Source organism: Nerophis lumbriciformis, linkage group LG13 (genome assembly GCF_033978685.3).
Source record: "Nerophis lumbriciformis linkage group LG13, RoL_Nlum_v2.1, whole genome shotgun sequence".
NCBI lineage: Eukaryota > Metazoa > Chordata > Actinopteri > Syngnathiformes > Syngnathidae > Nerophis > Nerophis lumbriciformis.
Genome location: NC_084560.2, coordinates 21,748,675 through 21,775,064, shown reverse-complemented (window position 1 = coordinate 21,775,064; position 26,390 = coordinate 21,748,675). Strand labels below are relative to the sequence as shown.

Below are 26,390 nucleotides of genomic sequence, written 5' to 3'. Positions count from 1 at the left end.
GTGGATGTCAGGTGTAGATCCACCAATGGCGTTTGTTTACATTGTGACGCCGGTGAGCTACGGTGTGTAGTGAAGCATGTTTAGTTATTCCTCGTCCTGCAGTGATAATGATACTTGTAAGAAACTTACTTTATTTGTTGCCATGGAGGCGAGGATTAGTGATTTAGAAGTAGCTAAAACACTGCCGACTGTGAATGGAATTTATCCGCTCGCTAGCTAGCCATGTCTTAAAGCATCTCTTCCTGAGGGCGTTTCAGTGTTATAACTTCACCTTTATTGTTAGTTTTTAAGCCAAAATGCGTCGGTTCTCCCTTTTCTGTCTACACACTGTGTCTGCTCGTAAGTACTCAGTGATTGTTAGCTGCCGAACATGCTCCTCTGCTCGTAAAACCAACAATGACACAACGTGACAACGAGGAGGGGGCGGGGGACCGGTACTTTTTAGAGGCGGTATAGTACCCAATATGATTAATCAGTATCGCGGTACTAGACTAATACCGGTATATTGTACAACCCTACCATGTTGTTTAAATTTTAAATATGTAGTCAATTGATTTCCCCTCTGTCAAGTTTCGTTATAGAAAATAAATGACTTAGCATCGTTACGTACCTTATTCTTGCAGTTCTCTCACAACTTTGTAAAGTATGCTTCACATGGTGTTAAGTAAAAAACTGTAATTACGATAATGATACTCAGAGAAAAAAACTTTTTGAGGTGTTTTCACAGTTTATCAATAATCCATATGTCATTTTATCCTTTTTGTGCACATACTATTATGTTTCCTTTCAAAGGTATATCACCATCTACTTGTCTGGTATGCGAAATACCTTCATTTTCAGTCATTTTGGTAGGTGACAGTACTTGTGAATAAGGTTCATTTTGAAAGCTATAGCACAGGGGTAGGGAACCTATGGGTCTCGAGCCAGATGTGGCTCTTTTGATGACTGCATCTGGCTCTCAGATAAATCTTAGCTGACATTGCTTAACACGATAAGTAATGAATAATTCCGCTCGTAATCAGTGTTAAAAATAACGTTCAAAATATAAAACATTCCCATGCATTTTAATCCATCCATCCGTTTTCTACCGCACCTGTTCAAAAAGTCGCATTAATGGTAAGAAATATTGTATTCATTATTGGTTAGCTTCAGAATAACAATGTTATTAAAAAGAATAGGAGACTTATTATGCTCTAAAAATGTTAGTCTTACTTAAAAATGCACGCATTTAGATGTATTCAGTGTTAAAAAATATTAAATTGGTCTCATAGAAATACATTTTAAAATATTTAGCTTTCATGGCTCTCTCAGCCAAAAAGGTTCCCGACCCCTGCTATAGAACAGTGTTTTTCAACCACTGTGCCGCGGCACACTAGTGTGCCGTGAGATACCGTCTGGTGTGCCGTGGGAGATTATCTAATTTCACCTATTTGGGTTAAAAATATTTTTTGCAAACCAGTAATTATAGTCTGCAAATGATGTGTTGTTGTTGTTGAGTGTCGGTGTTGTCTAGAGCTCGGCAGAATAACCGTGTAATACTCTTCCATATCAGTAGGTGGCAGCAGGTAGCTAATTGCTCTGTAGATGTCGGAAACAGCGGGAGGCAGTGTGCAGGTAAAAAGGTGTCTAATGCTTAAACCAAAAATAAACAAAAGGTGAGTGTCCCTAAGAAAAGGCATTGAAGCTTAGGGAAGGCTATGCAGAACAAAACTAAAACTGAACTGGCTACAAAGTAAACAAAAACAGAATGCTGGACGACAGCAAAGACTTACTGTGGAATGAAGACGCAAAAAATGTGCCTTGGCTCAAAAAAGGTTGAAAAACACTTCTATAGAATATCAAAAAAAAATACCTTCATGTTTTACTCCTCCTGAGAACCAGATGCTCCTGCAATTTTATTTAATCTATTTATTTTATCAGAGTTATGCATTTCTAAAAAAAAAAAAAACAAAAAAAAAAAAACTCCGTTATATAAAACACAAATGCCCATTGCAGAGCTCTCAGGAGAATTTTGTTGTTGTGTATGCAAACCGTTTGTCTAATGTCACATGGTTTTTGTCAGCAGCTACTCGCAGTAATATTCTCCTTGAGTGGAGTCCCTGAACAGTCCAGTTACATAACAGTACCTGATTGTCTTGTGTCAATGGAATAAATCCTAATAATCTCCCAACTGCACGCGGATTTTCCCCGAGTATAGGCCAAATATACCAAGCTGGTACCAGGCAGAGACCGGCCTACTTTAAATGTGTTGGCACGTGCTGTAATTACAGTAATAGCAGTTTATTTTGGCCTGTATGCCCCTTTACACACAATGGGAGGTGAAACATACGTGCACCCTTCCTCTTTCCACTCCGCTCAGACTCCTCTTGCTAATTTACATGACCCGGCAAACTGCTGTCCCCTGTGGTTTGGGAAAGACACATTTAGCTGTGCTCCATTAGCCAAATGAAGGGAGAAGCATGTTGGTAGAAATGGCTTTGGAGGGATAGTTTTGTCTAAGGATCACTAAGAAATAAAAAAAAACTTCTGTAACTGTCTAATATGTAACTAATTACTGTACTCTCAAAGTACATCAACACAAAATGTTGTGTGTGTGTGTAGACACGTGGCTCGGCTCTTGTAAATAGTTAATAAGGATTGATGTCTGAAAGTGGTGACCTTGTACTGTATAAGGTTACCAAGTGGAATCCATGCATATCGATCTGTTCAGTTTTATGCTCTGTTGGACACAATTCCCTTTTGTCCCATCTTTCCTGGACCACTTTTGGTGCTGAGTAACAATGATTAGTCACTGAAAATTGTGTTGTATGCAGTGCTGAAAAACCATTAAACATTTTGATCTAATTCATCACAGCATTGATGTGAATTAATTTTAATTACCATTAAATATACACTTTTAATGTATATTATTGGTAATCAGATTAATAATGATGATGGATGATACCGCAATAACGTGTTAATGGGATTAAGTGCCGTATTTTTCGGACGACAAGGCACAATTATAATCCTTTTATTTGTTCAAAAATCGACAGTGCGCCCTATAACTCGGTGCACATAATGTTTGTATTCATTCTGGTTGTGCTTACCGACATCAAAGCAATGTGTGTTGGTACATGGTGTAATGATAGGTTTGACCAGTAGATGGCAGCCACACATAAGCAAGCAACACCAAAACATTGATGTTTTGTTTGTCATGATCCGTTGCCCTTATCATGTTTTGTTTAGTTTTGACTCCCTCAGTTCTGTTTTCAGCACCCCTGGGTTTGTGTTTTAGTTGTCATGGGTGCTGATTAGTTTCACCTGCCTCTGATTAGTGTTCGGGACGCTCACCTGCTTCCGGGCACTAATCCGAGAGCTACTTATTCCTGTTTTTCGCCACAAACTGTCTGGCTGTCTTGTTTGCTTTAAGCAACAGTTATGTTTGATTCCTTGCTTCTTTGCTCTTGTTTTCTGTGCCAAGCTTTTACGTTAGCTTTGCCATAGCTTCCCGTACAATCGGCACGCTTTTCTGTTTACTTCTTTCTGATTTATGAGGAATAAATCATTTCCTTACCTGTACCCTGCCTCCGGAGTTCCTGCTGCATCTAGGGCAGGGGTCGGCAACCCGCGGCTCCGGAGTCGCATGCGGCTCTTTGATCACTCTGATGCGGCTCAGCTGCATACTTGCCGACCCTCCCAATTTTCCCGGGAGATTTCCGGATTTCAGTGCCTCTCGCAGAAAACTCCCGGGATTAATATTCTCCCATTTTCACCCTAACAATAATAATAAGGGCGTGCCATGATGGTACAGCATTCAGCATCCCCAACAATCTGTACAAACAGCGTGCCAACCGAGCATTTTGTTGTATGCATCTTCGACTTGCACATGTAAGTGACAGCAAGGCATACTTGGTCAACAGCCACACAGGTTACACTGACGGTGGCCATATAAAACAACTTTAACACTCTTACTAATAATGCGCCACACTTTGAACCAAAACCAAACAAGAATGACAAACACATTTCGGGAGAACATCTGCACCTTAACACAACATAAACACAACAGAACAAATACCCAGAATCCCATGCAGCCCTGACTCTTCCGGGCTACATTATACACCCCTGCTACCACCAAATCCCCCCCGTGCGTCGGTTGAGGTGGGCGGGGTTTGGTAGCAGGGGTGTATAATGTAGCCCGGAAGAGTCAGGGCTGCATGGGATTCTGGGTATTTGTTCTGTTGTGTTTATGTTGTGTTACGGTGCAGATGTTCTCCCGAAATGTGTTTGTCATTCTTGTTTGATGTGGGTTCACAGTGTGGCGCATATTAGTAAGAGTGTTAAAGTTTATACCGCCACCGTCAGTGTAACCTGTGGTTGTTGACCAAGTATGCCTTGCTGTCATTTACGTGAGCAAGCAGAAGTCCCATACCACGTGTGGCTGGGCCGGCACGCTGGATGTAGTGGGCGCTAAATGCTGTACCATCATGGCACGTTCGATAGAATAGTTGCCCTGAATTTCGTAGTATGCTGGAAAAATCGGGAGGTTGACAAGTATGACACTGTCAAGCGCCATTCATACAAAACTCGAGACCCTTGGTTTATACATAGCACAAAGCAAAAAAAAAACTTTGTATGCAGTGTCATTTAATTTTAAATTTCAAAAGATTTTTGTGGCTCCCATTGATTTCTTTGATTTGTGAAACTGGTCAAAATGGCTCTTTGACTGGTAAAGGTTGCCGACCCCTGATCTAGGGAGAATGATCCGCGCAGTACAATGAGACCCAAGCGTGACATTATTGAGAATATCGAACATTACACATGGCGCTCAAAAATCTGTCAAAATGTTTATAGTACGACTTTGGTAAGCTATGAAGCCGCACCGCTTGATGGAACGTGGTGCAATACGGCTACCGTAGTCCGGTGTACTATGCTTCAACATACGGGTAATATTATGGTGTGTGTATAAGGACAGAAAAATGGTACCTGTTCGGAGACATATTAGCTGGTGTTTTGTTTTGCAATATTATGCAAAACCAACTTTTCTTACGTATTGGTTCCTGACGTGTATTTGGCTTTTGCATAAGTCCCGAAAATGTGCACGTGTCCGCCTTTGTAGGCTGCACCGTTGTCAATAAGCTCCTTTTCCTCTATCCTCTTGTTATAGGGCATTCATTCTCTGCTATTGCCATTTCTAATACAAAGTAGTGTACAGTTCTAACTTATATCTGTCAGTAGAATCGCTATGGAAGGGCTAAAAACTAGGGGTACAAAAAATATGACAGTGAGAAGACGCTGTCAAAGTACACAAGGCCGCCCACAAAACGGCACATCCTGAAGAGCACGACTCTACGGTAGAGCGGGTTATTGACAAAGTCAAAGTAATGTAAAGAAACTGGGAACAACTTTCTTCCAAACCAGACAGCTACTACTCACCCAGCAACTTTGCAACGAGCCTTGTTTTAAGATGCTTGATGTTTGCTAACTACGTTGCAGGGGTCCCGTGTGTGGCTGAGGCATAAAGAACAGCTCCTTCCCTCTACTGTCAGCTCCTGCGATGATGCATCCCTGGTCCTCACCACTGACTATGGGAAGGTAAGACGCTACTTTATCTTGATCTGTGATGCTGCAAATTAGGTTTTAATAAAAATATTCTGAAATGATAATGTTTTTTTATCAGTCGACATGTTTATGTTGACAAATGAGAAGCTGGGAATTGTAGTAGGGACTGAATGGAGACAGTGAAATAGAGGTGATATGGGTTTTAGAGCAAAAGTCAATATACAAATTTGGGATGTCATTTGGGCCACAGAAAAGTATCGGCCGATTTTAGTGAACATGTAGGTGAATCCTTGTATTGCCAATCACTAACGCAGATCCCCTCTGACTGACATTTGAAATCCACTGGTATGTTTTTTCAGGGCCAATACTGATTATTAGTAGTAGGGCTGGGCGATATATCGAGTTTGTAAGATAAATCGATCAATATATTTTTAAACAAGATATAAATACATGTTTAATTTCTATCAAAAGAATAAACAAAAGGCGCGCACAAGGTGGAGAACAAACTTGGCTATGAAAACAATAAACTAGCACAAAGGCAAAACTATGAACATAAAACAAACAACACTTACTGTGACCAGAACGAACAGCATGAACTATGATCTCAAGGGTAACATGAGTAGCATGGGTAGTAGAGGTATCAGAGGTAATGTCGCCAGGCCGACTGCCTGGCAACTACAAGCTTAAATAGTCGTGACATGATTAACAGGTGCGTGGGTCCAAAACGTGAAACAGGTAAAAAACTAATGGGTGTCATGGTGACAAGGCAAGGGAGTGAAAACAGGAACTAAAAAGAGTCCAAAAACCAAACAGAACATAGCCAAACAAAAACATGATCGAAAGACATGACAAAATACATGTAAATATGTAAGAATATTATAACATAATAAAATCATATTTAGTAGTTAATTACATAATTAGATAAATGTAGAACAGGGCAGCACGGTGGCAGAGGGGTTAGTGCGTCTGCCTCACAATACGAAGGTGCTGAGTAGTCTGGAGTTCAATCCCAGGCTCGGGATCTTTCTGTGTGGAGTTTGCATGTTCTCCCCATGACTGCGTGGGTTCCCTCCGGGTACTCCGGCTTCCTCCCACCTCCAAAGACATGCACCTGGGGATAGGTTGATTGGCAACACTAAATTGGCCCTAGTGTGTGAATGTGAGTGTGAATGTTGTCTGTCTATCTGTGTTGGCCCTGCGATGAGGTGGCGACTTGTCCAGGGTGTACACTGCCTTCCGCCCGATTGTAGCTGAGATAGGCTCCAGCGCCCCCCGCGACCCCGAAGGGAATAAGCGGTAGAAAATGGATGGATGGATGGATGGATGAATTAGGAAAATATCGTAATATCGATATAATTTGTTACACGTTAAAATGACCAAACACCGCTTATTTGTTGTGTTCCTTGTTCTACCCCGCTTCCAACTCCCTCAAAAACACTCCATGGGCTACTAAACCCCTCCCCTTCCTCCTTCCAAGATGTGCTTGCACGTATAAGAACATCCATGATTGGTTGGTTGTTTTCTATGAAGAGTCACGATTGGTTGAGATTAGGGCAAAACATTAGGGACAGGCCAATCCGAGGCAAGATAGGGCGGGTCATGGAACCAGGAAGGGAAATCACAACAGACATCCCAAATGACGACAAGAGAGTCATAGAAGAGAAGAGGGAATTTTCAAGCAGGTGATTTATATATTAAAAAAACGAGTGGAATATTGCAGAAAGATTCTGTTCTTTAGATTTTTATTTAGCAATGTAGACGACGTCCAGGAAACCCACAATGCGTCTAATTGGCCACATTTGGACAAATGGATAAAACATTAATTTCAGTTGTTTACCATATAAGCCCAAATCAAAACTGTTCTCCAGTTGCCAAACCGGGCTTATTTCGCACAAGAAATTCTGCCAAAAATGTACGCCGAAGTGAGGAAGATCATAGCCGCACAATTAAGTCAAGTCACTTACTTGGCGCTGACCAGAACCATACCTGTGTGACAGTCTATTACATCATCGACTGGGAATTAAAAAGTGCCTGCCTGCAATTTTTTTTTTTTTATCTGAGTTTGATGCATTTTGTATTATTTGCACAGCTATGTTATTTATTTTACGTACAAAGAATATTTTTCTATTTTATTTCTATTATGTAATTCTGTGCTACTTAAACAGTTTATTTTCTGTGCTGTACATACCCATCTTAACTAACTGGGTTAATAAAAGTGCCACTGATTGTTTAAACCATTGTTTTTCAACCTTTTTTGAGCCAAGGCACATTTTTTTGCGTTGACAAAATCCAGAGGCACACCACCAGCAGAAATCATTCAAAAACGAAACTCAGTTGACAGTAAAAAGTCATCGCCGCAATTGTTGGATATGACTTTAAAGGATAACCAAGCATGCATCACTATAGCTCTTGTCTCAAAGTAGGTGTACTGTCACCACCTGTCATATCACACCCTGACTTATTTGGACTTTTTTGCTGTTTTCCTGTGTGTAGTGTTTTACTTCTTGTCTTGCGCTCCTATTTTGGTGGCTTTTTGTCTTTTTTTGGTATTTTCCTGTAGCAGTTTCATGTCTTCCTTTGAGCGATATTTCCCGCATCTACTTTGTTTTAGCAATCAAGAATATTTCAGTTGTTTTTATCCTTCTTTGTGGGGACATTGTTGATTGTCATGTTATGTTCGGATGTACTTTGTGGACGCCGTCTTTGCTCCACAGTAAGTCTTTGCTGTCGTCCAGCATTCTGTTTTTGTTTACTTCGTAGCCAGTTCAGTTTTAGTTTAATTCTGCATAGCCTTCCCTAACTCACCTTTTGTTTATTTTTTGTTTAAGCATTAGACACCCTTTTACCTGCACGCTGTTTCCGACATATACAAAGCAATTAGCTAACGGCTGCCACCTACTGATATGGAAGAGTATTACACGGTTACTCTGCCGAGCTCTTGACAGCACGACCCTCAATAACAACATATCATTTGCAGACTATAATTACTGGTTTGCAAAAAATATTTTTTTTACCCCAAATAGGTGAAGTTAGATCATCTCCCATGGCACACCGGACTGTATCTCACGGCACACTAGTGTGCCGCGGCACAGTGGTTGAAAAACACTGGTTTAAACTACAGTTGTCATTCACTTCAATTTCACTGAATCTCGCTCAAAAATGAATATCTTAATATTTATACTTTCACCGGAAAATATATCGAGATATATATCGAATATCGAGTTTAAGTAAAAATATTTTGAGATATACTTTTTCGTCCATATCGCCCAGCCCTAATTAGTAGTGATAATTGATATTCATATTACAGTAAAAGGGACTTATTAGCGTCAAAAATTTGAATAATACTATTGCAAACGCCAACACATAACTTTGTTTAAATGCCTAAAATATGTTTATTTAAAAGCAAGCGAACATAAAACAAACAAAAACAAAGTGCAAGGAGTTCCTTGGCACAGTTGCATCCCGTGTAAAGTTAAATACAAATAATAAACAGCTCCCTTAAGTTTTGTATCCCTGAACTAATTTGTATCCCCTGCCACACAGACATGCTGAAATGATGTGTATCCTTTAATAATGTCAACTGTGATTGATGAAATGATTCCAAATTCACAAGTATTGATATTGACAGGCCGTTAGCAATATTAGACTTTATTACAAAATAGAAAAAGTTGTTAAGACAGTGTCATGTATCGATATAAACTACAAAACTTGATATACAGTTCTTCAAAAGCATTGTTTATGTTAAAATATCATAAGTTACATTATTAACATCTTTAACAAGGCATGATTATAACAATTCACATTTTGTATTATTATGCATTATTTGGTAATCTACACATAAACATGCATACACACACACACACACACACACACACACACGTGTGTGTATATATAGAAGCATATGCAAAACATCTCTTACGGATATACATTTCATATGACAACTGTGCTTTGCTTTTCTGCCGCTTCTCATGTGGCACACACTCTTCTCTATCCTCTTCATGTGTCCCTGCAATAAAACTAGACTGAATTTAGTTAGAGTTTTTTACTAAAGTATCTCTCCCAATCACACAAACATGCTTCTACTATAACGGACTGTTTCCATATCGATATTTTCAGCAGCTTTCTTTCAAATGTTGTACAGACATGTCGTGAGATCCTACCAGCTAACATAAATTTTACGGTATTCTGCTAATATATTGTAACGTTACTGATGTAGAGCAGTGGTTCTCAAATGGGGGTACGCGTACCCCTGGGGGTACTTGAAGGTATGCGAAGGGGTACGTGAGATTTATACAAAATATTCTAAAAATAGCAACAATTCAAAAATCCTTTATCATATATTTATTGAATAATACTTCAACAAAATATGAATGTAAGTTCATAAACTGAACATCAAATCAAGTAGGCTATTCCATTCATTACCATAAACCCACAGTTTCCCCCATGCCGTGATGGTTTGACCCTCACTAAAATGTCTGTCAAAAAGAACTGTGAAAAGAAATGCAACAATGCAATATTCAGTGTTGACAGCTAGATTTTTTGTGGACATGTTCCATAAATATTGATGTTAAAGATTTCTTTTTTTGTGAAGAAATGTTTAGAATTTAGTTCATGAATCCAGATGGATCTCTATTATAATCCCCAAAGAGGGCACTTTAAGTTGATGATTACTTCTATGTGTAGAAATCTTTATTTATAATTTAATCACTTGTTTATTTTTCAACAAGTTTTTAGTTATTTTTATATCTTTTTTTCCAAATAGTTCAAGAAAGACCACTACAAATGAGCAATCTTTTGCACTGTTATACAATTTAATAAATCAGAAACTGATGACATAGTGCTGTATTTTACTTCTTTATCTCTTTTTTTCAATCAAAAATGCTTTGCTCTGATTAGGGGGTACTTGAATTAAAAAAATGTTCACAGGGGGTACATCACTGGACAGAGGACAGATTCAAAAAAATATATTTTAGATTTTTTTTATCGTTACAAATAAGAATCACGATTAAACTGATTTATTTTATTTTTTTTGACACTCCTAGTAAGTATCATTATCATGTATTATTACCACAAGGCTAAACATGTCACACACCCAGAGCACGCCAGGAACAGGCATGCTAATAACTATAACTAATAACAACACCAGAGATAAGTGCTTACTAACTTTAGGAAGTGTAGATGGAACCACGTTACAGCAGAAAGTAATCAGCTACAGTATTAACAGGAAATTACCAAGTAGATTAATAAGAGTCTACAGACCAACTGTTGCTTGGTAAGTACACAACACGTAGGAGGAGAACGAATCGATTATTAAATTGGTGGTGTCGACACCAAGGGTAATATCAGTATATGGTTGTTACAACAGTGATTAAGTCGATATTCTTATTTTCCTCAAAATGTTTTGTTGTTGTTTTTTGTTAATGTTAACAAACTCAGGGAATAATTTCCTGGACACAGGAGGACTTTGAGAGCACAAACCAGATGATTTATGAGAGTAATAGTTAGTAGTTTTTGCTTTTTTTAGTTGTGTGTACTATTTACTGTACTTTGTTTTTCCCAAACAATTGTATGTAATTAAACAGAATAAGGAAGTCGTTGAAATATAGTTTTTTTTTTTGATTGATTGAAACTTTTATTAGTAGATTGCACAGTACAGTACATATTCCGTACAATTGACCACTAAATGGTAACACCCGAATACGTTTTTCAACTTGTTTAAGTCGGGGTCCACATTAATCAATTCATAGTATTACTTGTAACGGTACAGAGGAGAAGAAGACGGCACGGAGACAGGGACGTCGTTTAGCTTTAGGCGTGATTATTATCAAGAGAATTTGACGTGTGTAATTATACAGAATACGTGGTGTGTAACTATGTGATGCGATTAAGTGGTGAGTGTTACCGGGAGGTGTTGAAGGTGCATGTTGTGAGAGATGCGGAAGTCCAGAGAGGGCAAGGCAGGCTCGGAGGTCCGTAGGCAGGCGAGAGGTCAAGGCCTGGAGCGAGGCGTCAGAGTCCGTGGACAGGCGAGAGATCGAGATCCGGGGAGGCAGCAAGAAGTCCAGAGGGAATCCAGGGAGACGAGACGCACAGCTCGAAACCAGGAAACGGAGCGGCGCTGAGGGACGAGGGAACATGACACAACACGATGAGCACAAAGGAGGGGAAACAGAGAGAGCGAGGAAGCACATAGGCAAAAAGCTAGAGACGTGTAGGGCTTACTGTACAGGTACAAGTAGCTACGTTCTGGCACTGGAACGCAGGACGCGCTGGTCTAAATACTGTGGTGCCTCCTCATCAGCGTCAGGTGTGAAGATTGCAGATTGAGAGCAGCCGCGGCTGGACAGGAGCGCCCATGGGCGTGTCCAGAGGCGCACAGCAGGATGCGCTCGAGCCATGACATTACTATTGTTAAACTGTAAATAACACTCGCCATAAATAAAATTAAAAATGTATAGTTGTGACCGGTATCGGTATTGATATCGACCAATCTCACTCATGGATGATCAGTATTGGAATCGTCATTATGGAACCCTGTTCGGAACATCCCTTACACAAATCCGGCAATAAAAATCTTAATCGTTTTATTGAGCTTTTTGACCAACAGTTACAGTTACAACCATTGTACTATTTTAGTATGTTTTGCATTTAGCATTGGTCAACAAAAACAATTGGATGACAGCATACAATACAGCCTGAATAAACTGGGTCATGCCTGTATACACTTCCTTACAATTCCTATGTATGGCATTAATGGGTAAGGCAACACTTTTAAGGGCGTACTCGCACCAGGCCATTTCAAACATGCCGGACGTGGGTGTGATTCCCCTTCCCTCTCTCTCCCTGGCCTGCACTCACACTTCTCCATAGCATTTGGGTGCCATTATTTATTCATACAATGTTGTATTGCTGCAACGTTCCTAACTTCATGGCTTCTTTTGCGTTGCTCTGTTTATTTCCTTCGTGCAAAGTGGCACTTATTAATAACTAACGAGAGAGAGCTATTGAAAACATACGCCGTACAACCTCACCTCGCCTGTTACTTATGATGTACATCATTAAGAGAGGGGGCGGCTCAGTGTGTGCATGCAGGAAGTTCCGTAGCTTTGGGATCAACACCTTTTGTAACTGCACAAGAATGAGCTTATCTCTTTGGCATTGTATGGACATCGCTGTGTCTGGAGGAAATCCTGCTACATGCAGTCGGAAATAAAGAGTATGGTGGTGATGGGTCCATGAAAAAAAGCTTTAAAAGTAGGTTAAAAAGAAGTGTTTGTTCTCTCTTATCAACACTTTGTTATCTCCTGGCCATTTGCACAGGACAGTGACACCGGAAGTAACTCTGCCAGTACCGTGGACTATTTCTGTCCACAGAATCAGGTAATCATTTCCACATTCAGTCTGTAAACCATCTATCTATCTGACTGTTTTGAACTATCAATATGCACAACAAAAGGTAATGAAATTCCACAAAAGCACTAATTACCAACATACAATCAACCATACTTGCCAACCCTCCCAGATTTTCCGGGAGACTCCTGAAATTCAGCGCCTCTCCCGAAAACCTCCCGGGACAAATTTTCTACCGAAAATCTCCCGAAATTCAGGCGGACCTGAGTGACGTGTCGACAGCCTGTTTTCACGTCCGCTTTCCCACAATATAAACAGTGTGCCTGCCCAATCACGTTATAACTGTAGAATGATCGAGGGCGAGTTCTTGGTTTCTTATGCGGGTTTATTGTTAGGCAGTTTCATTAACGTCCTCGCAGCGCGGCAACAACACACAACTACAACAGTCATGTTTTTGTCTACCGTAAAGCAGTTCGTCTGCCGTACACAGCAATGTTGTGACACTCTTAAACAGGACAATACTGCCATCTACTGTATTGTTGTGTGCACAACTGCGCACACAACAAGGAGACGAAGCAGAATGCATCATCAGAGAGGGTGTTCAGCATGGTTAGAAAAATAGTGACAGAGAATAGAACAAGGATGGACAATTCAACCCTTAACTCAACAATGAGTGTTATGTGTGTGTATGTGTAAATAAATGAACACTGAAATTCAAGTATTTCTCTTATTTATATATATATATATATATATAGCTAGAATTCACTGAAAGTCAAGTATTTCTTATATGTATATATATGAAATACTTGACTTGGTGAATTCTAGCTGTAAATATACTCCTCCCCTCTTAACCCCCCCCCACCTCCCGAAATCGGAGGTCTCAAGGTTGGCAAGTATGCAATCAACCCTCCTACTACCACTTTAGGGGGCAAAAATGAAGGACATCAATGTTAACAATAAACACATTTCATACATATATACATACATACGCGCACACATAGGTACCTACACGCCCACATACATACACAAATATAGTACATACTTACACACTCATAGTTCGTACATCCACACACACACATTCACTGTACAAACATACATGTACACATACTGTACATATACATTCACTGTACAAACAAACATATACACACACTGTACATATACATTCACTGTACAAACATACATATACACATTCTGTACATATACATTCACTGTACAAACATACATATACACATACTTTACATATACATTCACTGTACAAACATACATGTACATATACATTCACTGTACAAACATACATATACACATACTGTGCATATACAAGTACATACACATACATACACTCATGCATATAATCGCGTTTCATCAAACATTTATTAACGTTGTTGCCCTAGGGGAAACTGGGTAACACATGACACACTGACAAAGCTTAACCTATTGTTACTATAACAATCTACAAGGTTAATACAGTAGGCTTCTCTTTCTTCCCCTCCATTTATCTGCTTTCTTTTGTATTTCAAGTTATCATTACATATATGTATTGTTGCATTTGAACAATTGTATTGTTGATAATAGTGGGAATTATTGTTATTATTCATTATCAATAGTGCTATTTCTATTGGCATTTGTATTGCTCCATTTGTAGTGTAATCATGCTCATTGTCATTTCTGTATTATTAATATTCATTTCACTAACTGCTTTTTTGCTGTCAATTTTACCATCATATTTGTACATATCCTATTTGCTGATGTTGTTCTGTTGTTGTTGTCCCTCTGTCTTATCCCCCTCTTGTCTCCGCAATTCCCCCCTCTGTCTTCCTTGTTTTCTCTTTCTATCCCCTCCTGCTCCGGCCCGGCTGCACCAAATAATAATATACATCCATTTAATAAAGTCAAATACAAATAAGGAAACAAATCAAATCAAATCAAGCTTTATTTATAAAGCGCTTTTCATACATAAAATAAATGCAACCCAAAGTGCTTTACAAAGTTAAAAACAATACCCCGGTGACCCATATCCCCCATGATTACATACGTACACACGGACACAGATACCAAACACAAACACACACACACAACATGCACACATATGCAACTACCGTATATGGACCAATGATTGCATGGCTGAGTACAGAGGAGACATGTGACTAAACACTATCACAGGAGCCATTTGCACCAGGAGGTCATCAGACCATGGCCACCGGGACGCTGACACAAAAGCGCCCCCACAAGCACGGCCGATAACCCCTGAGGCAGATGGCTCATCTGAGGAACGTTGGACAATAAAAATAATAAAACCTGTAAAATAGTAAGAACCATGTATAGAGATAAAGAATAAAATACAAGTAAGACATATGAAGATGAATATAATTTGTTTTTTTAATATATATATATATATATATATATATATATATATATATATATATATATATATATATATACACAGTATATACATATATAAAGTAAATAGATAAATAAATAAATAAATATAACTAAATAAAATCTTGCATAACTAATAGGATAAAAAGTAAAATACAAATGACTTCAATAAAATCATTAATATCAGGTAAAAGCCAAATCAAAAATCATCAAGAGAAGTACACCACTCTTCTCTTTTCCATCCATCCATCCATTTTCGACCGCTTGTCCCGTTAGGGGTCGCGGGGGTTGCTGGAGCCTATCTCAGCTGCATTTGTAAAGTCAATTTGTACAGCCGATATCGAACAAAATTTCATTGCATTAGCTCGTTGTAGTGCAGGATAAAAGAGCAATAAGGTGCAGATATAAATAAATAGATTACTGTACAGATAAATATATTGCACTTTTTTATATACATCCACGTTTATGGATGTATGTTATATTGTCTTTATATTCCAGCGAGTTAATCCATTTTTGCGGGGGGGAATTGAGGGAATTATCGATTTGCCTGAGTAGCTGGACAGGACAAAAAAAAACAAAAACAATAAACACATAACTTTAGCAAGCTGCCACGCATGTAATCAACAGCAACAGTTTACAACAAGCACCACAAGGCATGATGGGATGCCGGAAACAGTATATATACTGTATATATAATTGTTGTGTTACTGAAAACTTGTTAGTACAGGTTCAATGATAGCAAAAATTTGACCTTGGACTATTTTATAATACCATTTCCTATGTGAAAAAAATGGTTTGGGATTGTAGTGAAACAGGTTTTTTTTTTTTTTTTTAGTTCATTACATATAAAATGTCTGTCAGTTGTTTTTTTTGAGGGACATTTGTATTTTCACATCCAGGTGCCATGTCAGTCAGGGCTCGTTTGGTAAATGTATCCTGGCAGCGTTTTTTTCTCCCCCTCAGGGGCCGTGATATACCATTACCAGTCACTCCAGTGGTGCTGCTCCATGCCTAAAGTGCTCATCTTGCAACCTCTGGAGGGGAGCGTGTCTGAGCTTTAACAGGCTGACATGGCTGCTGTCACATTTACCATCACATCAGCGTTTGTCATTGCCTTAAGACCTGAAGGATGGGTGAGGGTACACAAAAAGCTAAAAGCTAAGAGGTCTTGTGGTTGTGTGTGTGTGTGTGTGTGTGTGTGTGTGTGTGTGTGTGTGTGTGTGTGTGTGTGTGTGTGTGTGTGTGTGTGTGTGTGTGTGTGCACATTCATCTGTGTGTGTTCACGTGGGTAGATGGCACCAGCTGGATTAACAGTGTGTGTGTTATTTTGGGAGGGGACACACAAAGAGAAGCAAGAAGTGGTCCTGCTTCTCTGACGTCAACCAACTACCCATTTAGAAGATATTCATACAAAGCTATGCCTTTAATTCAGTTCAGGCTTTTATGCTGCCGATATTGATACCGATCATCCATCCAGTGAGATCGGCCGATACCAATAATGATACTGATCACATGAATTAACTGTAAAATCCATTTATTTAGGGCAGGGGTGTCAAACTCAAATATAGAGTGGGCCAAAATTTCAAACTGAACAAAGCCGCGGGCCAAGGTTGAACAAATTAACCTTTTAATAGGGACCCAAACAAGTTTTGCATTGAATATTAAACAAGCAAGGCTTATATAACTTTATAGTGACATGCAAAATCCAGTTTCAAACAATAATAATAATAATTAAAAAATATCAATGGCATATCAAATACAATTTAAATAAAAATTGAATGCCTCTTTTCTATTTGCAGCCTTTTGAGGTAAATATCAACATTAACTTTTTCCACAGGCTAATACATTTGAAAATAAAATAACAATGAATAAACCAACCATTCAGGACTTTAAACTGCTCAGTTTGCAACACACTGATCTAATCTGATGTGCCCAAGCCAGATACCTGGCATCTTTTCTTGGATGCTAGTTCATTAATGTCGGGGCTCAGGCTTTGAGCTGAGGCAACCTTCATTATCGAACGAAGGTGTTCATCAGTCATTATTGTTATTATCTTGGAGTCCACCCGGACCACAGTCTTGGGGGCGTGCCTTAAAAGGCACTGCCTTAAAGGCACTGCCTTTAATGTCCTCTATGAGCTGTCGTCACGTCTGCTTTTCATCCATTCTACAAACGTGCCGGCTCAGTCACAAGATATGTGCGGCTTCTGTACGCACACACATGTGAATGCCATGCATACTTGATCAACAGCGATACAGGTTACACTGAGGGTGGCCGTATAAACAACTTTAACACTTGGAAATATACGCCACAGTGTGAACCCAAACCAAACAAGAATGACAAACACATTTTGGGAGAACATCCGCACCGTAACACAACATAAACACAACAGAGCAAATACCCAGAACCCTTTGCAGCACTAACTCTTCCGGGACGCTACGATATACACCCCCGCTACCACCAACCCCCCCCCCCCCCCACCCCCCCCCCCCCACCCCCACCCCCCACCCCCCACCCCCCACCCCACCTTGTAGCGTCCCGGAAGAGTTAGTGCTGGGTATTTGTTCTGTTTTGTTAAGGTGCGGATGTTCTCCCGAAATGTGTTTGTCATTCTTGTTTGGTGTGGGTTCACAGTGTGGCGTATATTTCTAACAAAACTTAAAGTTGTTTATACGGCCACTCTCAGTGTAACTTGTATCGTTATTGATCAAGTATGCATTGCATTCACTCGTGCGTGCTTGCAGAAGCCGCACATATTATGTGACTGGGCCAGCACACGTTGGACTGGATGAAAAGCGGATGTGACGATTTTCGGGAGGGGCACTGAAATCTGGGACTCTCCTGGGAGGGTTGGCAAGTATGAGAATTAGCGGTGAATGCGGTGTTACCGCGGCACCGCCGCTGTATATAATCAGTGGGCCAGCTCTAGTGTTAATTTGATATCGTCTCAAGGGCCAAGTGAAATTACACGGCGGGCCAAATTTGGCCCGCTGGCCAGAGTTTGACACCCATGATTTAAGGGGAGTGCTTTTGACAGTGTAACAATATCAACACAATATTTAAACTAGTTCCTTATTTTCTTTTATTACGTACAATTGTTTGAGCAAAACAAAGTCAAAAGTGTCATGTCTGTGTGATCATGTTTTTGTTTTGGTCATGTTCGTTTTGGGTTTTGGACTTTTTGTGCACTTTTGTTTTGTCACCATAGCAACCATTAGTTTTCACCTGTCACGTCACGCACCTGTTTCACGTTTTGAGTCACGCACCTGCTTTCACTAATCATGTCCATAGTCCATCCATCCATCCATTTTCTACCGCTTATTCCCTTTATTTAAGTTAATTCTTTTCAGTTTTTCGTTCTGACGACATCCCCGCATTTATACTCTCCACACACTTATGACCCTTGCTGCGCCTTTTCATGCCGTTTTTGTCCATGCCAAGTAAGTTTTGTTTATTATTGCCACAGTTAGTGTTTTTTGTTGTTCATAGTTTTTGCCTTTGTGCAAGTGTTTGGTTTCATAGTTTGTTCTCCGCCATTGTGCGCGCCTTTTGTTTACTTCCTTGTTTTGTAGTTATAGTGTTAAATAAAAATGTACTCACATTCCCGTCTCGCCCGAGCCAACTTTCCGTTGCATTCCGGAAAAGCAAACACCCAAGGTCAAGTCATGACAAAAAGTATACAATAACTAAACAAAATAAAAAAATACTATCTATTTCTTTATTCAAATTCTTTAATTTTTGCCCTCAAAGTCCTTCTGTGTTCAGGGAATTATTCCTTGAGTTTGAAAACATAACAAAACGACGACAAAATAATTGAGAAAAAATAATCTATCTGCCGTATTTTCCGGACCATAGGGCGCACTGGATTATAAGGCGCACTGCCGATGATTGCACATATTGGTTTTAGTTGTTTTTTTTAGTTTAGTCTTTATTTGAAGGGACAATGCACAGAGACATTAAGCTCAAAGACAGATATGTTCTGCACCAGATTATAGCTAATTTCCATCTGCAGTCCTTGCAGATGGAAATGCACTGCACAGAATGCATAAAAAAAGAAAACAAATGTGTTATTGTCTTACATAGGGATTGTGAATGACAGGCAACATTTAAAAAAGTTCCCTTTTAAAATACATAAAGGGGAACATAGACATACTTTTTCACGAAAACCGGCCAATGGATTGGCACAGCTCTAATTATTATAATAATAATCATTATTAATAGTGTTATTGTTAGTAGTATTCACTTATTATAATGATTTGATTTGTGTTGGGTGAAAATTGCGGTAATTGCTTGTGTAGTCATAAACAGCAAATAAAGTAGTTACTCGTAAGTGTGGTATTATTATTATCAGTAGTTGTATTATGCAAGAATATTAATATTTTCTGATGATGTGATGCTATTTTCTTCCATCATTTATAATAATTTCCATCATTGTTGTATTACTTATATAACAATGTTGGGAATATGTCCCTGAGTATTATTCTTTGCCCCACCCAAAAAGTAAGATTTAAATCCACAAATCAATGCAATTTACTATGGACAATATCAGCCTTCATTTTGAGCCATCATTATTATCTTAAACCAAGTGAAACAAATGAATTTTCCCCCTTAAGTATGTGTCGTAAACTTGTTGGGGCCCTGCATGAGACCTTCTTTGAAAACGGTCACTTGATGGCCCCTCATTTTTATCGGTGAATGGAGCCATTATGTGAGAGAGGCACTCATGCACATATGCTCACACAATAGTGCAATGTATCCATCCATACTGTACTGGGACGCTTCAGTTGTTATGAGATCAAAAGCTTCTGTCTCGCTCTCATATCCTCATCATATTTCCCACTCAATTACCAGCGTTTTGAAGGCAAAGCTCTAATACTGCTGAGTCATGAGTTGTCCCATGTCCCCGGGCTTCCACATTCTCAAAGTGGGACCCCGCCTCTTCCTAGTGAATATTCATTGGGTGCTGGCTGTACAAAAGCAGCAGCAGGGTGTGGTTTCACTAAGGAGGAAACAAAAGGAGAGTTTTCACATTGAAATAAATGCAGCGCTCTTTAGGCATACTTGCCAACCTTGAGACCTCAGAATTAGGGAGATATTCAAAAGGCCTGCTGGGGCCGGGGGGTGTATATCATGATGTTTGTTAAGAAATTATCGAGTTCGAGCCTATTATCGAATCCTCTTATCGACCCAATTCCTTATCGATTCTCTTATCGAGTCCAGATAGGTTGTTGTATATGGAAAAAAACACACAATATTTGGTTTAACAAAAGCTCACTTTTATTATATAAGAAAAAAATAAAATCTAATAAATAAATAAATATTGACTGATAACCCCCTAAAAAAATAAAATAAAATAAATAAATATTGACTGTTGTTACCCAAAGTATATTAAGTGGGATTTTTCAGAAAAACAAATATATACAGTAACACAAAAACAACTTGTCTCTGTGATCACTATAGGTGTATAAATAATAATATAGTGTTGAATACAATCAGTCTCTTGGGCACAAAACTGAAAATAATATAGTTCTCCAAAAAGTGCACTTCTGCTGCTATTTGACATAACTGTTTGTTATGCTGCTTTGACATTTTTGCACTTTATTTCTTTATTGAAAGAAAATTCTATGAAGAGAAAAGTTGTTTGCAAATGTGGTTACAATGCTAAAAAAATGAAAAGTTAAAGCTAAAAAAAGAAATACACTTTATTGAGTTAACATTATTTATTTATAGGGGGAAAGATGTGATGTTCTAAGCTAGGGAATATAACAACTACACTACCCAGCATGCAACGGGAGTGACGAGCATGCGCGGTAGCCCCGAAAAGTGTTGTCACATGTCGCCACCCGGCAGCTAAGAATGAGGTTAAAGTAAACGTCAAGAACTCAGCCAACACGCCTCGTCTGCATTATTTATAATTAGACAGACAACACATATACAGTGTGATTTTGTTTTGTTTACAAGGAAAGAAAAACAAAAGTTAAAAAAGGGAGATATATGTTGCATATATATATGTATGTGCTGCGGTTGCTTTAAGAACGTTGCGACAGCTGCCGTAAAGGAGGTGCGTTGCTAGCCTGGTTGCTATGTTTCCGGTTGGTCGTAAAGTTTTCGTCGTGTGTTTGTACCCTGCTCAAATCTCTCAGTAAAGTTATTCATTTGATTATACCTTTTGTTTTGAACTTTATTACACCTTGGAGCGCTTTTTCCGGTCCATTTTTGTCCTGCTTTTGCTATCTGCGCCTAATGACTGAGCTACGTGACGTCATTTCTTGTGATGTCCCACGGGACATTTCTGGTCGGGAGGCGTCGCCGAGTAAGATGAAGAAATATGCTGTGTTGCACCTTTCCTGCCCGAGTCCGGCGATTAGTTGCAAATCTTGCTTTATTGATTGCTTGCACACAGCCAATCCAAGACAAAACAAACTAGTCCTCGCCCGCACTCACGCTACCGCTCCCTCTCTTCTCTCGCCCACACACTCACTGACGTCACTCACCTCACATGCTCACCTATTAAAGGGCCACACACACACATACGCTACTCTCATAACAGCTTGTAAGTTCCAAGCTGCAGCTGCGATTGGACCTGGATAGCCTCCGGGAAGAAGTAGTGGACTACCAAGTGCTTGGCACTGAAGATCTTCCTCAGGAAGCAAAGATTGACCGGTTTTGGGCCATGCTAGGGAGAGATGGAAGATCCCAGACTCTAATGCATTTGATGAAAGCACTTTTGTGCGTGCCACACATCAATGCATCATCAGAGAGGGTGTTCAGCATGGTTAGAAAAATAGTGACAGAGAATAGAACAAGGATGGACAATTCAACCCTTAACTCAATAATGAGTAGATGAGTGTTATGTGTGTGTATATGTGTAAATAAATGAACACTGAAATATATATATATATATATATATATATATATATATATATATATATATATATATATATATATATATATATATATATATATATATAATGGGGCTTCACGGTGGCAGAGGGGTTAGTGCATCTGCCTCACAATACGAAGGTCCTGAGTAGTCTTGGGTTCAATCCCGGGCTCGGGATCTTTCTGTGTGGAGTTTGCATGTTCTCCCCGTGACTGTGTGGGTTCCCTCCGGGTACTCCGGCTTCCTCCCACCTCCAAAGACATGCACCTGGGGATAAGTTGATTGTCAACACTAAATTGGCCCTAGTGTGTGGATGTGAGTGTGAATGTTGTCTGTCTATCTGTGTTGGCCCTGCGATGAGGTGGCGACTTGTCCAGGGTGTACCCCGCCTTCCACCCGATTGTAGCTGAGATAGGCTCCAGCGCCCCCCGCAACCCCAAAGGGAATAAGCGGTAGAAAATGGATGGATGGATGGATGGATGGATATATATATATATATATATATATATATATATATATATATATATATATATGAAATACTTGACTTGGTGAATTCTAGCTGTAAATATACTCCTCCCCTCTTAACCACGCCCCCGCCCCAACCACGCCCCCCTTGTTTAAGTCAGGGTCCACGTTAATCAATTGATGGTATTACTGGTGCGAATCGGTAAATCTGTCCATCCTTAATGTTTATTCAATGAAATTGTCAGCATAATTTGATGTAAAAAGTCAGTTGACAAAATTCAAATGCAACATATTCAGTTATTAATTATATTCAGTTAATTAATTCAGTGTCCAAAAAAGTTTTCATAATAAACACACACATTAATAATAATAATAATAATAATAACTGGGATTTATATAGCGCTTTTCTAAGTACCCAAAGTCGCTTTACATGTAGAACCCATCAATCATTCACACCTTGTGGTGGCAAGCTACTTTCATAGCCACAGCTGCCCTGGGGTAGACTGACGGAAGCGTGGCTGCAATTTGCGCCAACGGCCCCTCCGACCACCACCTATCATTCATCATACAATTCACCGGTGTGAGTGGCACCGGGGGCAAAGGGTGAAGTGTCCCGCCCAAGGTCACAACGGCAGCGATTTTTGGATGGTAAGAGGCGGGGAGCGAACCTGCAACCCTCAGGTTTCTGGCACGGTTGCTCTACCCACTACGCCATGCCGCCCCAAACCCCAAACCATTAACCTCTACACTGACTCGTTATTGTCAGAGTGCTCACTGCTGATTGCAGGAATCTTCACTAACAAATAAACTGATTGAAGATTTGCAAACAAACAACATTTGTAAGCAGTCTGACATCTATTGAGTACAAACTTTTTTAATGTAGCTATTGTATTGGATCCCCTTAGATTGTGCAGGTGTTCCCATTAGAGTGTCAAGTGTCCGTTGGCAGTTATTGATTATTAATCTCGTGTCACATGTTGTAATGTCTTCACTCGTTTGTAGCACTCAGCTTGTTAACACTAATGAAGATGGTGTCAAACAGGCAGTGTTAATAATCTAACAGGGCTTCTGTGGCTCTGAAGACAGTAAATTATTGGCCAGGACAGTAAAACCCAAAGCCTAAAGAGGCTACAGTCAGGATGAGACGCGGGACAGTGAAACCTCAAACGCCTGCTCGGTTTTCTATGATCATCTTAGATGTTTTAGGCGTGGAAAAAACTCCCCGAGGCTCCCCGATGTCTGCTTTGTGAAATGTGATCTCAGAATTTTTTCCTGGGGTTCAAAACCAAAAGTCACTTGAATGAATAGACTTCAACTTGCTGAATACATATGGAAACAAACAGACATTCCTATATGAATAGGTGATCATATATTTGTTTTGTTTGTGGAACCTACTCAGATCTTCTCTCAGCTGTTTGTTATTCAGGATTTTATTTGATTCCCGGCCACTGCGCATGTTTAATTTGAGAGTGCATACTTTATTGCAGTGTCAACATAAAGTGAACTAAAGGGAGATTGATTTCTCAATTTAAAGCCCACAAAGTAATTCCATGAAATAACTAAGATTAATCTTTCAGTCCCTGTCACTAAGAAATGGGGTTAAATACAAATATTAACAGAGCTGCCTGTAAATCAGCTCGATAGATGACATCATTGCACATGCTGCCTCTCTCCCTAGAGTTCTTTGTCCTCCCTGAAACCTTCAAATCTCACATATGAGCGCATTGTTATTGTGCTTTTGCCTTCAGCATACGCCCATTTTCCAGTAACATCATATTTGACCAGCATGATATTTAATATTACGCTAACTTATTAAAGTCAATGTATATTCAGTATAATCAGTGGCTTACTACACACTATTAATACAAGCAGATTGCCCAACTGTACTACTGTGGATTCAGAGCCAAGACTGTGAGTAAGACTAGTGAGTAAGACTGGATGTTTTGGGATGAACTTAAGTGAACCACTTTGACATGCTATTTAAACTAATAGCAGGAATGCTTGTAACTCAAATGTTTGCTTGTTTAAATGGGTCCTATTACCGTATTTTACGGACTATAAGTCGCAGTTTTTTTCATAGTTTGGCCGGGGGTGCGACTTATATTCAGGAGCGACTTATGTGTGAAATTATTAATACATTACCGTAAAATATCAAATAATATTATTTAGCTCATTCATGTAAGAGACTAGATGTATAAGATGTCATCGGATTTAGCGATTAGGAGTGACAGATTGTTTGGTAATCGTATAACATGTTCTATATGTTATAGTTATTTGAATGACTCTTACCATTGGTTATTTATGCCTCATATAACGTATACTTATTCAGCCTGTTGTTCACTATTCTTTATTTATTTTAAATTGCCTTTCAAATGTCTATTCTTGGTGTTGGGTTTTATCAAATAAATTTCCCCCCAAAATGCGACTTATACTCCGGAGCGACTTATACTCCGAAAAATGCTGGCTTCATTGTTTAAATGATAAATGGGTTATACTTATATAGCGCTTTTCTACCTTCAAGGTACTCAAAGCGCTTTGACAGTATTTCCACATTCACCCATTCACACACACATTCACACACTGATGGCGGGAGCTGCCATGCAAGGCGCTAACCAGCAGCCATCAGGAGCAAGGGGTGAAGTGTCTTGCCCAAGGACACAACGGACGTGACTAGGATGGTAGAAGGTGGGGATTGAACCCCAGTAACCAGCAACCCTCCGATTGCTGGCACGGCCACTCTACCAACTTCGCCACGCCGTCCCAATTCATGCAACAGTTACGTATTTCATGTCTCCGAGTTTATGCTTCCTGTGCGATCGGCACGTTTTCCTTCTGCTTGTGTTCTGTTTTTGGTACATCTTTGATTTTCGAAGATTAAATCATGTACGCTTTGTCCGCTTTGTCCGGAGTAGTCCGTCTGTATCTCGGGAAAACGAACCCCGCAGAAAGATGCAAACCCCCCCACACGTAACACCGTGATTGACTTTGAAAAACTCACGGTGACACTGCTGGAGAAGCTAGTGGGCTAATCGCTAGCTATCTTACACGCCAACGGGAATACAAGACATACTAATGTGTTTCCTCGATTACAACCGCATGTTTTGCATTTAATATTAAACATTCTTAAACATGTACAAATTAAAACAGAAGTAGATAAACACATTTACAAACTCAAATAATGATATAATAATATTTAATGTTTCTTCCACCAAGGAAAGTGTATTGTGTGTTGTTTAGTCATCTATTTTTGTATTTAAAACTTGATTACAACATTTCAGTATGTGTGTGAGCACAATTGATCCTATAATGTTTGTTCGTAGTCAGTTCATCGTCAATGACTTTCAGTCATGACAAAAACTGTTGAATTAACATGTAGAATATCCGACCTTTTTTAATTGTCCTGCTCGGGGTTTAAAGCGTGAGCTGGAGCCTATCCCAGTTGACTTGTACAGTACAGACAAACAACTTTTCACAATCACATTTGCTGTCAGTGTCAACATAATACATGTCAAGTCCTAAATGTTGTCATGTGCAGATGAGTGGAAAAAAGCTGCACATTTCTGTGTGGAGAAACTATTGCCAGCAATCAATCACGGCTTCACCACCACCTTGAAGAATCCCTTGCACCGATGCACAGCAGCTGGGCTCAGCAGATCATTACAGCAGTTAGGTACCACCAGCTCGTTTGTGATGACTCTGCAGTCTTCTAAAGCCTAAAAAAAAGTCTGCTTCCCTACTGGAATGCAATTAAAATGCCAGCGGAGCCTGCAGTAATGCA

At 39.6% G+C, this 26,390-nt stretch overlaps 1 protein-coding gene across 1 annotated transcript in view; it reads left to right on the top strand.

Moving 5' to 3' along the window:
• myo10l3 (myosin X, like 3) overlaps positions 1-26,390 on the top strand; it is a 209,304-nt gene that overhangs the window by 44,794 nt on the left and 138,120 nt on the right. Inside the window, exon 2 of the mRNA XM_061971515.2 lies at positions 5,473-5,571. Coding sequence (XP_061827499.1) covers positions 5,473-5,571 — 99 coding nt within the window. The remainder of the gene's footprint in view (positions 1-5,472; positions 5,572-26,390) is intronic.